The sequence below is a fragment of the Miscanthus floridulus genome, chromosome 7 (genome assembly GCF_019320115.1).
Source record: "Miscanthus floridulus cultivar M001 chromosome 7, ASM1932011v1, whole genome shotgun sequence".
NCBI lineage: Eukaryota > Viridiplantae > Streptophyta > Magnoliopsida > Poales > Poaceae > Miscanthus > Miscanthus floridulus.
In genome coordinates, this window is record NC_089586.1 from 12,110,617 (window position 1) to 12,123,290 (window position 12,674).

Consider the following 12,674-nt stretch of genomic DNA (forward strand, 5'->3'; position numbering starts at 1 on the left):
ATAGCATCGTACAGATCTGAGGATGTCAAACCAAGAACCCTGATTTCTTGGCATTTCAAGCAAAATCCACCAACAAATCAACAAAATCGACACTGAAGAAAGAGGAGGGAAAGAGCGCAGGTGGCATATATATCGTCCAAGCATCGGAGGACCGAGAGAAATCCACCGGCGAGGGTCGCCTCGGTAGGGCTACCGAGGTCGAGAGGGAACAAGACGGGAGTTCGCACCGGAGCTATGGCGGAAGGAGATGCAAAAAGTGAGGGCGGTAACCTTAGCCGAGACTTGCACGCACTTTTATGGCCCGGACGATCTCATCTCCCGCGCTCGGCGCGAAGGTTTCCGTCAAGCACCGAGCGAGCCTGCACCGAGAGGGAAGTGAGAATCAAGAAGACGGTGCCGTCCGAGATGGAGGAGCGAATCTGCATGAGGAAGCAGAACAAAAATACGAGTAGGACAACCAAATATAAACGAATACATCAAAAGATATAGAGACGAGGCTTTGAGCTACCTGTCGCACTGACAGAGCACTCCACCCCTAGTCCCATTCCCTTCCACACGATCCGGAGGGAGCAGAGCAGCACGTGCACGTCAAACCTTACCAGTTACCGCCGCCGCCGTCGCGCCCGCCCGTGGGCCGTGGCGTCCCACACCATTTCGGCGGCTACCTTGCCTTGAGACGCCCGCCGCCGCAGCAGCACAAGGGGAACAAGGGGCGGGCGCTCCGCTCGAGCGAACCACCACTACACTACTCCGACTCCGAGTCTCCTCCCTCCCCTACGAGGCTACGATACGATGGGCGCGTAAGGCGGCCGGCGGCGCGCGCACGCAGCCATGTCCGCGCACCTCCGCCTACTCTCGTCCGCCCACTGCCCGCCCGCGCCCGCGTTCACCTCCCTCCACCGCCTCCGCCTCCCTGGCCCTCCTCCTCCTTGTCCTCCCCCCGCGGCCCGCCTCCGGCTGCTGCTGCTGCGGCCGCCGCGGCTCGGGGGCAGCCAGGCGCGCTTCGCCCGCGCCGTCCGCTGCACCGGCGAGGCCTCGGCGGTCGCGCGGGCCGGCGAGGACGGCGACGACGCGGCGGCGGGAGCGGGGATATGGGAGCAGGTGCGGGACATCGTCGTGTTCGCCGGCCCCGCGCTGGGGCTCTGGATCTGCGGCCCGCTCATGAGCCTCATCGACACCATGGTCATCGGCCAGACCTCCGCGCTCCAGCTCGCCGCGCTAGGTTCGCCCTCCTCCCTTCCTATGCTCTGTCGTCCATCTTCTCCTTACAAGCTCGCCCTTCAAAACTGTGAGTTGTGACAGACTGCCCAGCGGCTCTTCGTCATCCAACCCCGAACACAAACGTTTCTCTAGCTGAATTCTGCACATTACTTTCTGTGTTTTTTTTCTCGTAGCGAGCTAATCGCCGAGACGCAGTGATTACGCGCCTCATACATATCTTAATTTATATATGATGCCCATAGCTTTGCAAAATAGCTCCATCTGTAAATTCGCAAAATAGCTCTGTCTCACAGGACGGGCAGCTCAAGTGCTCAATGTATTCTTCTTATTTTAGTTTGGTTTTGCTCTCCTTCCTTTTCAGGGCCCGGGACAGTGCTCTGCGACTACCTAAGCTATATATTCATGTTCCTTTCTGTCGCAACATCGAACATGGTGGCCACCTCCTTAGCCAAAAAGGTGCATCCCCTATCTAATTCTATCTGATATAGTGATATGTACTGCTCTTCTGTGTTAGCAACTTAGCTTGTTTGAAGAACAGTTTGTGGTCCACTCTGTCAGCCGAAGAGGATATCACCTTAGCTACGACCAATACTTCTGTTTGTCGTTTTTTACTCACTTAAAGTTCTTGCCAAAGTAGAGTTACATGGCTACCTATTTTGATATAAGTTTGCCCCTCTCCACATGAGCATCTGACTGTACATTTGGTTTACTATGAAGAATATTGAACTTCACACCACGGCATACATAGGATACTACCTGGCAGTGAATGCTTGTTTCATGGCAAGAATTTTGTTACTTGGTAACATTGTTATGCTCCTACTTTGTGTGCTCAGTGCTTGTGAGTAGTCTTTAACAGTGTGTCGAATGCCAATCGCCTTCTTGGATTTTGCATTCTTGCTGTATCGGTTATCTAATCTGCTTGCAGTTACCTTACACAGGATGAAGAACTTGCACAACATCAAGTGTCTATGTTACTGTTTCTTGCTCTTGCTTGTGGCATAGGAATGTTTTTGTTCACCAAGGTGTTTGGTACTCAAGTATTGACTGGTAAGACTACAGAAAAGTATTCTGTGAACCTACAACTATCATCTTGTTTTTCATACTTCCTTGGAAGTGCTGATCGTTTCTGTATTTTCTAATGAAAAAAAAAAAACTGATGGCTTATTTTTCACACTGTGTTATCTCATTTTCTGCTTTGCTGCCTTGTCCTAGACTCAACCAACTAAGCATGCGAATAGGGATTATGTGCTTCTTTTATCTTTACTACTGATCTTATTTTAAATCGATTGTCAGATTAGGACATTTTGTTAGAATCTAGAAAGTACAAGACACATTTGAATTTGTCCTGTCAGTTTATTCTTTGGCATATAGTTTCTTGCTCCTCATGATACATTGCTTTATTAACTATATAAATATTATAACTTCTTTCCTTTTTTCCCCTCTGCAGCTTTTACTGGATCTGGGAATTATGAACTTATTTCTTCGGCCAATACATATGCACAGGTAACTATAGTTCAACATTTCTCTCTGCAATATTATCACGGTATCGCCTCAATTTAATTGATAGGAAAGGAAATATTCCTGGGTAAAGCTAGCATCTTGTGGTTTTGAGTTTTCTTTTATTGAGCATTAGCAGTAAAAGGGATCAATAGTACAAGTGGATATGGTTCAAAGTTCAGTTTTATGTTGTATGTCGAATAAAACCTCAGAGGCTTGTGCATGAGAGTGGGAAGCAGACAAAAAAGGAAGGCATGCTACACAAAAAATCCTGCATATGAAGTCGACATGATATTATAGGGTATAGAGTTAACCTTTCCTTTTTGTGTGCAGTAACATATATCAATATGTATATTTTGCTTTCAGATAAGAGGCTTTGCATGGCCTGCAGTTCTTGTTGGCTTAGTTGCTCAAAGTGCTAGGTACTTGTTGTGCCCATTCTCTTTCTCTTATTTATTGGATATAATTTAGTAGTTCTTCTATTTTGTACCAGCTAGATTTGTCCCATGTTTCTTCCTTTGTCAAACTATAGCTAGTGTTATTCGGATTTGAAAAGTAAATTTACTACAAAAGAAAATATGCTAAAAGTTAATCCAAGTCATGATGCGGAATTTTGAATGAGACCTAAAAGTTATATCTCCAGTCGAGATCCCTACTTGCCTTTTAATGTTATTATTGCGGATTTGCGGTAGAGCATTGAAAACCTCAATATAAGTCTCAAGAGCTCCAGTGAGGTGAGAACTAGTTGAACACTGGTTGGCATCTCTTTGAGTTTGACACTTGTACTTTCAAGAATAGTCATCACTTGTAATCACCTATTCTTCGTATTGCCACGAATAGACAGACATGGGCTACACTGCTACACGCTTACATGAATACAATGGTTCAGATAGTAATAAACACATAGGTTGTGTTTGGTTTTAGGAATGATTCCTCACTTTTTTTGTTTGGTTTTTGGAATGGAATATGGTGATGCATCATCACCTCATTCCTCACAGGCTAATAATTAGTACTAGTATGAGGAATGGGAAGGGCGGGCCTGGTGCAAGCGGTAGAGTCTTACCGCCTGTGACCGGAAGGTCCCGGGTTCGAGTCGCGGTCTCCTCGCATTGCACAGGCGAGGGTAAGGCTTGCCACTAACACCCTTCCTCAGACCGCGCACAGAGCGGGAGCTCTCTGCACTGGGTACGCCCTTTTAGTATGAGGAATGGAGTCGTTCCACCTAATTTAAGGAACGGATTCATGATGGACCTCCTCATCTGGGATGCAATGATTCCTCAAACCAAACACACCATTAGTCTTTTATGCTACAACTATTCTTGATTCGATGCTTCTCTTATTATATAGTGTGTTTGTTATAACTCAGTCTGGGCATGAAGGATTCTTGGGGTCCTTTGAAGGCGTTGGCAGCTGCTAGTGTTATAAATGGTGTTGGAGATATATTTCTTTGCTCTGTTTGTGGCTATGGAATTGCTGGTGCTGCCTGGGCAACTATGGTTTCACAGGTACAGACACACTTGACACTTTCCTAATCACCATGTGACTTCTCCTTGATGTCACTTTTAACTTGTTATATGGCACTCCTCTCTATTTTTAAGGAAGGCATGTTTGAGAATGTTTTTTAAGGTAGAAGGACTTGTTATGCCATCTTGCACATTATGCTAGAAATTGAGAGATAATGAAGTTTTTGATTAGTTTAGTTGAAAAAGAATGGTTTGTACCTATGGAAGGATACTCATCTCAATTTAAGGGAAAGGATATAATCAATGAGGGGCACACAAGAACTTGAAAAGAATGGTTTGTATCTATGGAAGGATGCTCCTCTCAATTTAAGGGAAATGAGATAATCAATGAGGGGCAAGCAAGAATTAGAAAGATGATTTTTTCTTCTTGCTATGCCATAGGCTTGGCCCAGGCGGGCCACATCCCAACAAGAATGTAACAACTTGAGCATGACAAAGTTGTTGATCATCCATTGTGTAGCTTAATAAGCAGTGAGCAAGTGAGAATGATTCCACAGAGCTGTTGATCACCCACTATTTAGCTTAATAAGCACATCATCCGACTTGCTCATAAGTGGAACACACATTAGTAAAAGTTTTTTCTTTTTCACTCCATTTCAGAAGCCTATGTGGTTCATATTGATATCGGAAACTACATTGCTTATCAGCAAGTTTTTTCCTCTTTCTTCATGATTGACTATTCAATTGTTTTCTAGAGTGGCTATTTTTTTGACACACTATCAGGTTGTTGCAGCTTTCATGATGATGCAAAATCTAAGCAATAAGGGTTTTCGAGCTTTCTCATTTACGATTCCATCAGTAAGAGAGCTATTGCAGATATTTGAAATTGCAGCTCCTGTTTTTGTGACAATGACGTCCAAGGTAACATTTTCTGGTCTGGCAATCTTGCATCATTTCCTTGTGTCACTGTAATGAATTATTTCAAAATTTTCTGTAGGTGGCGTTTTATGCATTGCTAACATATTCTGCGACTTCTATGGGACCAATAACTCTTGCAGCCCATCAGGTTTGTACTTTGTAACTCATGAAATGATTGCTCACGACGGAATATTTATAAAAAGGGATTTTGACAAATGTGCCATTTACTTAATTCTTTTGAAGGTTATGATCAATGTCTTGTGCATGTGTACTGTTTGGGGCGAGCCTCTGTCTCAAACTGCACAGTCATTCATGCCTGAGCTGATATATGGTGCTAATCAGAATTTGACCAAGGTACCTATTGATTACTGTGTTCGAATTTATGCAGATAACAAAATTTTCACCCTTACTGGCATTGATAGCAATGTGTCATTTCATGATCGTGTGTCCATGTGCAACTATGAATCTTTTTTCATATGGTTCAGCTAAATGGAACTCATTACACCCAGTGAATCAATGATACAGTTAGCCTCTCCTAAGCAGTTAGTTTATCAGCAAACGTACTATGCTTTGTATGGAAGTGTATTTTCACAGGTCTTCCTTTTCCCTGTAGTAAAACCGTATGAACATTTTGTTCATTACTTTGAAAGATCCTAAAGCAAACTTTTTAATATAGGCAAGGATGCTATTGAAGTCACTTGTGATCATTGGAGCGATAACTGGGTTGACTTTGGGGGCAGTAGGGACACTTGTTCCATGGCTTTTCCCCAGTGTCTTTACCAATGACCAAATGGTCGTCAAGCAGGTCTGATACATTGCTTTAGATTTTTTTATATATTATTCTTGCTTCACCACTAGGCACTAGTTTCTATCATTGGATTATATTGTCAACAGATGCACCGAGTGCTGGCTCCGTATTTCAGTGTATTGCTAGTGACTCCTTCAATACATTCCCTCGAGGGAACGCTATTGGTAAGCTGATAATCTTTTTTATTTCATTTATCTGACACACCGATTCTCATGTAAATTACACTGGTTGACTAAACTTGTTTGATTTGTACCCAAATTAGCCCTGCCAAACTTTAGCAATAATTTTATTCGAGCTTTTGGTTTGACATGCATTTGGCCAAGCGTTTGCAGGAAAATGCATGGGATATGAACCATAAGCCATGGATTTTTGCTAAATTTTGGCAATCATCCAAACTCCTGGGGCTACCTAAATTTTTCAGTGGTTGTTCTGGGCACAGACCAAATACACCATGCCACATTAATCTGCATGCTTGGATTGCTTTTGCAATAAGCAACAGACCAATAGAGCTCTCTGTACTATTTCCAGACAAAAACACATAGCAGTTGCAGTATAGTAAGGGGAACAATCTTCAACATTTATGACATGGTAGTATATCTGTAAGGCAAGCATATGCTTGCCTACCATTTGATGGACAATGTACTGACATCTATTTATTTTTTTCGTCCTATTTTAGGCTGGAAGGGATTTGAGATATTTGAGTCAATCAATGGGTGTCTGCTTTTCCATTGGAACCCTTCTCTTGATGGTATGACTATTTCTTCTCCTCTTCTGTTCTTCATTCAACTCATTGCTGGGAGACCACATGAATTTGTTCTACAATTAAAGAGAGGACCAGGCCTTTAATGAATTTGAGATCTAAACTGTCAATGATAAGAATGCAGTTTACTGTCGACCCTCACTTTTTGAATGATGCCACTTGTCAAAGGCTGAGATTGGCTACCCAGCAAGTAAACTAGGGAGAGTCCGAAGTCCTTAGGCTTTCTGACAATGATGAATTTTCTTTTCTTGTTTCATCTTGAAAGCTTCTCCGCAACAAAGGTAGCTTGCCAGGATGCTGGTGGATTCTTGTCTTGTTTCAGTGGGTATGGCCATTTCTAAATGTTGAATACGAATACCTTACATTTAGCACGTACTGTCATAATAACTAGCCCTAACCTGAACAATGTTGTCATTCCAGAGTCGGCTCGGAAGTGCTTTGCTACGACTTATTTCTCCAACGGGCATGCTGTTCAACAAAAACTTTAACCAGGCTGAGTACATCGAGGCAAAAGCGACGTGAAGATGTACCATCAGAAGAGGTGGGATGATGAAGATGTAAAAAATGAGCCACAAAAACCTGGAAATATGAAGATGCAAAAGGAGTCACAAAACCGTGGAAAGGTCATTTGTGCACTCTTTCGTACAGAAAGTTGGTCAGCCGGCCTAAGCTCTATGCCTCTGTTAGGGGGATGTGCAGGAGCGGATACTAGCCAGGGGATCAAGGCTATACAAGATCATTTGGCTACATAGGTCGTCGTAGCCTCAGGGTGTTAACTTCCCCTTGTCCTAGGAATTATACCTCACAGATTCCTGGAAGCGAGAATGGTAGTAGTGGCCACGCTTTCCAACACTTCGCACCCGTAGAATGGAGTTAAGTGAGCGCTTGCAGAGTGCTCAATTTCTTTCTTGTTAACTGTCAAGAATTACGAGAAGGTTAATGCTATTATTGAAGTTGTCTAGAAAACATGGAAAGTGGGATCGCAAAAATGTAGTAGATCCTTTCCAATTATAACTCGGTACAGTACAACTGTACAAGGCAGCCTCGAGGTCTTGCTGCTTCTTTTTTTTTTTTTCCAAAGTGTTCAAAGAATACAACGTGCAACTGCAGAAGTGATGGCGACAGTGAACTGTTGCTGCCCGCACAATTCTTGTTGCAACTAAATGCACTTGATACAATTTCTACTTTCCTAACTGCGACGAGATATCATTTCAGTTCTCTTCACAATTCATCACTATCATCTGAAGTCTTATTTATGTGCAGTTCAGACGACTGTCATCTAAGGTCTTGTTTAGTTTCTCCCTCTAAAATTTACTTCCTATCCCATCGAATGTTTGGACATATACATAGAGTATTAAATATAGACTAAAAAATAACTAATTGCACAGTTTGTGACTAATTTGCGAGCCAAATCTTTTAAGCCTAATCAGTCCATGATTTGACAACACATGTGCTAATGTCGGATTAATTATGTTTAATAAATTCGTCTCGCGGATTACTGACGGATTCTGTAATTTGTTTTTTTATTAGTATCCGAACACCCTATGTAACACTCGATGTGACCTTAAAACTTTACGCCCTGGATTTAAAAAGGCGTAAAACATCAAACATTTTTTCTGCACTCCTACAACTGTCTAAGCAGCAGCAACCGGGGGTTCTCAGTTCCCATGCCGATCAATCAATCAATCAGTTTTTATCACCGTAGGGCTCGAACAGAGTGACGCAGGGGTCGTCGTCGTACTGCAGCACGGCGGCAGCTTGCTCCATCTCCTCCCTGAGGATCCTGATCGTTTGCCGGTCGACCACACGGCCCAGATCATGGCCGACCTCGAACGGATCCTCGATGCACATCTGATGGCGGTCGTTCCCAAAGCGAGTCGTCCAGCTCTTCTCCTGCTTGCTGGCATTCCACAACAAATCACAAGCTAAGATTTATATAAACGAGCCTATAATATAAGTAAAATTATCTGAAACCTAAAAGTTGCATAAAATTCAGCGGAATCGAATGCTTGCTCAAAGTTTGTGGTTTGGAAAAGACAATCGAGTCTTGATATCATCATCATTACCTGATCGTCTTCCCCAAGCGGACGGAGATGACGTCGCGCTTGTAGTGGTGCTGGGATGCCCAATAGTGGAAGAACCCCCACAGCAATTCAGCAATGCTGGCCTTGTTGTCAGCGCCAAAGCCTTGGAGTTGGTCAACTTTGTCGAAGTAGGCGCATTCAGTGCCGTCAACGGTCAAGGTGTATGTTGGTTCCATGGCCTGCAGAAATTGTTTGGTTGCATTACGTCATGACAAAATTCTCCATCACGCAAAAGGTTTGCGCATCTTTGTATTAAGGTAGAGAAAAAGTTTAACACAACACGCCTTAACGGCGCCCTAAGGGATCAGAAGTGTTGTACATGGACGCTCAAACCCACCCTAGTTGTACAAAATTGACAAACAAGTGCAAAGCATGAGGCTTATAACATGACATGTGTTTTGGGGATGAAATTTGGTGAGCCATTTTATTTTAATCCTAAATAAATGAACTCCACAGTTATAGTTGAATCGCATGTACAACTGAAAAAAAAACATAAATCCAATGGAACTACATTGCCAAAAAAAAGGAAGGGAAAAGATGAAAAAGAAAAAAAAAGAGAAAACAACCAACCATAGTGGAAGGGTGAGCTAGCCATCCAAAAAGAAGCAATCATATGGAGTGTGAAACTGTGCAAATGCCGGACCATCGCACTCCACTATCAAATGAAAAAAAAAATCAAAGGGCTTGAAATTAAAAAAAAATGGTTGCTTTACCTACATTAGCACCATGAACCAAATGCAGGGAAAATTGAGGAGTGATCTTAATTGGAGTATTCTAAAATATAGGAGTACATGCAAAATAATGGATTCCATAAAGTTGGGTAGAAAAAACCTGCAGGCATGGTAGAATCTTTGGTTCGCATTGCTGCAAGAAGTTGATGCACATAAGAACATACCTGTAGGTTCATGTAAAAAAAAAGATTAGAACCCAAATTTGTAAAGAAAGAAAACTGCATGGCGGCGACAAGAAAAGGGAAATACGAGTGTATATCATTTTTTACTCACGCATAGCTAGAGAGCGTTCCACGGTATGTTTCGTTCACGCCTCTCTGTTTGGCCCAATGCTTCACAAGAAAGGCCAGCTGAAGCAACCTATGGTCTATCTGAGCGTAATCCTTTAGAAGCTTTGTGTTGGCAACAGCGAGGAGATTGTTGATGCATGTCACAAGATAAACCACTTCCTGGATCCGACATCCTTACAATCGGAACTCTAGCACTTGTAATTGCCTACATGAATTTCAAAGTATGTATTATCAGAGACCAAGAGGAACAACATACACTCAATCAGGCAGCAGGAGCAGAGAAGGCGAGTCTTGAGATTTAATTTCAAAGATGATAATATGCAGTAAGCATTGAACTGAAGGCAAGAGATAGACAAACAATGCACAAAACCACTCAGGTGTAAAACTCTGATGATACTTTAGAAATATAGACAAACAATGCATAATTCAGTTGCAAAACTTTAGAAAGGATTTACCTCCACGTTCTCGAAACCGTCGGTCCTCAACACATGTGCCAATCTCAGAAGAACCTCAACCGCGTCTTCGGTGCCGATTTCCATCTCGAGACAGACATCGACGTCCCTGTGCGACATTCCAAACGAATTGGCACATGATCCGTAGAGATGCATCTGAGCATTGGGCCACTCCTTGCTGACAGACTTGGCGATGGAGTCGACAAGCTGTTTCTCCTTGGACATGTGCTCTTCCGATGGCTTCAGAGACTCGTAGAGCGCGAGCAAGCCAGGCGTGAAGGCGTCGATGTCGTGGCAGCATTCCGCCGGTGGCCTGCGAGTTCTACCCTGCAGGCCTGGAACTTGATTCGGCCGAGGCGTGACCTGAGAAGAGATGAACAGAAGCAAATGCCAGCGTTTCAGAAAATGTGATTGCTCCGATGAATGGATTGCATTTCAACTGCCATTGTCGAAAGTTTGTTGATTTCTCGTACCTCGCTTGGCCGATCACCGCCGCCGGAGCGGGGGGAACAGTCCTGAATACCATCCGTGGGCAGAGGACGCTTCACGTCGTCGTCTTTCTGGTCACTGAGAAGCAGGCGACGGTTACCGTCGTCCTCCTGCTGCTGCTCGCCATCGCCCTCCGGTTGGAGTACGTCCTCGGCTTCAGCGCCCCCCTCGTCCCCGCCGGAGTAGCCTTCGCTGAGCGCCGCGCGATCCTCGTCACCGGCACCACCCTCGGCCTTCCTCTGCACGGCGACCCACGCCTTCTTCTCCTTCTCCTTGTGCGGCGCCGCCGTCGCCTTGGGCCTCTGGAAACCAACGTCGTGCGGGAGTGGGACGGGGAGGAAGCGGGCTCCGCCGTCGTGCGGGAGCGGGACGGGGCTCCTCCTGTCCCTCGCGCCGTTCACATGCACACCAGCGAACTGAGCGAAGCGGCCCGCATTGCGCGCCCTGGGGTCGTTGGGCGGCGGGAAGGGCGGCCACGGCCGCGGGCGCACCGCCGCGCCCGGCGAGGCGGAAGAAGAATGGTAACGGCGGGAAGAAGAAGGCGGCGGTGGGACGGGCGGCCGCGGGGAGCGCACCACCACCGCGCCCGGCCCCGGCGAGGAGGAGGGAGAATGGTAACTGCGGGGAGGAGGCGGGAGCCAGTCGGGGCGCGTGGGCGGGACGATGAAGAGGCGCTCCTCGGGGCGCAGCAGCAGCGCCGGCGGGACCGGGGCCGGCGGCGCGATGAGGCGGTGCGGCAGCTGGAGAAGCGCGGCGGGCGCGGCCCGGCGCGGCTTGGGGGCCGGGATGAGGAAGCGGAGGAAGGGGTCCGGGGCGCGTTGCGGCGGGGTCTCGGCGGCGTGGTCCTGGGCGTCGTCGCCGCCGGCCATGGGGTGCTGTGTTGTAATGTGTTTCTGATCTGAACACAAAATGTAGACTGATTGAACTAGTGTATTTTGTACATTTGCATTTGTAACGACTTTTAAAAAAATTTGTAATTACACACGAACCATTAAAAAAGTTGACCGCAGACAGGTGTCACTGCTCTAAACTTCTTTGCCTTACAAGTCATTCCGTCCGTGTTCTATTGGGGTTTCGCCGTTTGGTAGCCTTACAGGTGGGACCCGCCAATAAAATTGTCCATATTGCTCTTAGGACTTACAATCGTTCACTCGGCAGACCCCGTCCCACTCCCGATGAAAAACTACCCGGCGGCACACCACTCCTCCCCCGAAAAGAGTCCTCCCGCCCGTGGAATTAGAAATCGCCCACAGCCGCCGGCTCCAGCGACAACGCCGGACGCGCCGTCGCCTCCACGACGTCGCTGCTTCGCGCCAGAGCACCCATCGGACGCCGCAACGACGGAGCGGGGGTGCGATCTGGCGTGGAAGGTGTGGCCAGGGCTCCGGAGCTCCGGCCGGCTGGGACGGCGGCGCAGCACGGCTTCGCGCTCGCGCTCACGAAGACGAGGGAGGGCCTTCGGCCAGGACGGCGGCCGTCTGCGCGGCGGCGGTAACGCACGGCGCAGGAAGGCGGATTGGGCACTCGGGCCAGCGGCGGCGCTTGCCGCGCTCGCGCTCGCGAGGAGGGCGCCAGGGAGGGGCAGGGTAGCCGCGCGGCGAAGCAGGTAGCGGCCGCCGCTGCTGCCCTCTGCATCGATGCCGCATGCAGGGTCAGGTGGGGTCACGGGGCACGGGCGTGTGGGTGTGGGGCCATGGCCCGAGGCAGCGGCGTGACCAAGGGGCGGCAGCCGGGCTGGGTGCCCGCGGGATCTGTGACCGGCGCGCAAAAACTGAAGGAGAAGACGAAGAAGGTTGGCCGGCAATGGAGTGCTCGTCGGAGACAAGGCCACCGTGGTCTGGGGAAGGATGTAAGTCCCGAGGGCAATATGGATAATTTTATTGGCGGGTCCCACATGTAAGGGCTACCAAACGGCGAAAATCCAACAGAACATGGACGGAATGGCTTGTGAGGCAAAGAAG

The 12,674-nt window shown here is 46.9% G+C and overlaps 1 protein-coding gene and 1 pseudogene across 1 annotated transcript; one reads left to right on the forward strand and one right to left on the reverse strand.

The window, feature by feature from the left end:
• The first annotated feature begins 517 nt into the window (after positions 1–517).
• Positions 518–7,681, forward strand: LOC136466525 (protein DETOXIFICATION 46, chloroplastic-like). Its single transcript, XM_066464968.1, has 14 exons — positions 518–1,222; positions 1,583–1,677; positions 2,160–2,268; positions 2,669–2,724; positions 3,085–3,140; positions 4,085–4,223; positions 4,965–5,102; positions 5,179–5,247; positions 5,343–5,453; positions 5,776–5,904; positions 5,994–6,071; positions 6,584–6,655; positions 6,933–6,992; positions 7,088–7,681. Exons 1-14 carry the CDS (start codon positions 832–834, stop codon positions 7,187–7,189), a joined length of 1,605 nt encoding a protein of 534 aa, XP_066321065.1. The 5' UTR covers positions 518–831; the 3' UTR covers positions 7,190–7,681.
• Positions 7,682–8,289: 608 nt separating this feature from the next.
• On the reverse strand, positions 8,290–11,601 carry LOC136462574 (UTP:RNA uridylyltransferase 1-like; annotated as a pseudogene).
• Positions 11,602–12,674: the final 1,073 nt, after the last annotated feature.

Bases quoted from the DNA above. Each gene is read 5' to 3' on its own strand.
- LOC136466525 (XM_066464968.1), top strand. From the start codon at position 832: ATGTCCGCGCACCTCCGCCTACTCTCGTCCGCCCACTGCCCGCCCGCG. The intron at 2,725-3,084 runs GTAACTATAGTT...TTTTGCTTTCAG, and splicing joins CGGCCAATACATATGCACAG to ATAAGAGGCTTTGCATGGCC. The intron at 5,248-5,342 runs GTTTGTACTTTG...ATTCTTTTGAAG, and splicing joins TAACTCTTGCAGCCCATCAG to GTTATGATCAATGTCTTGTG.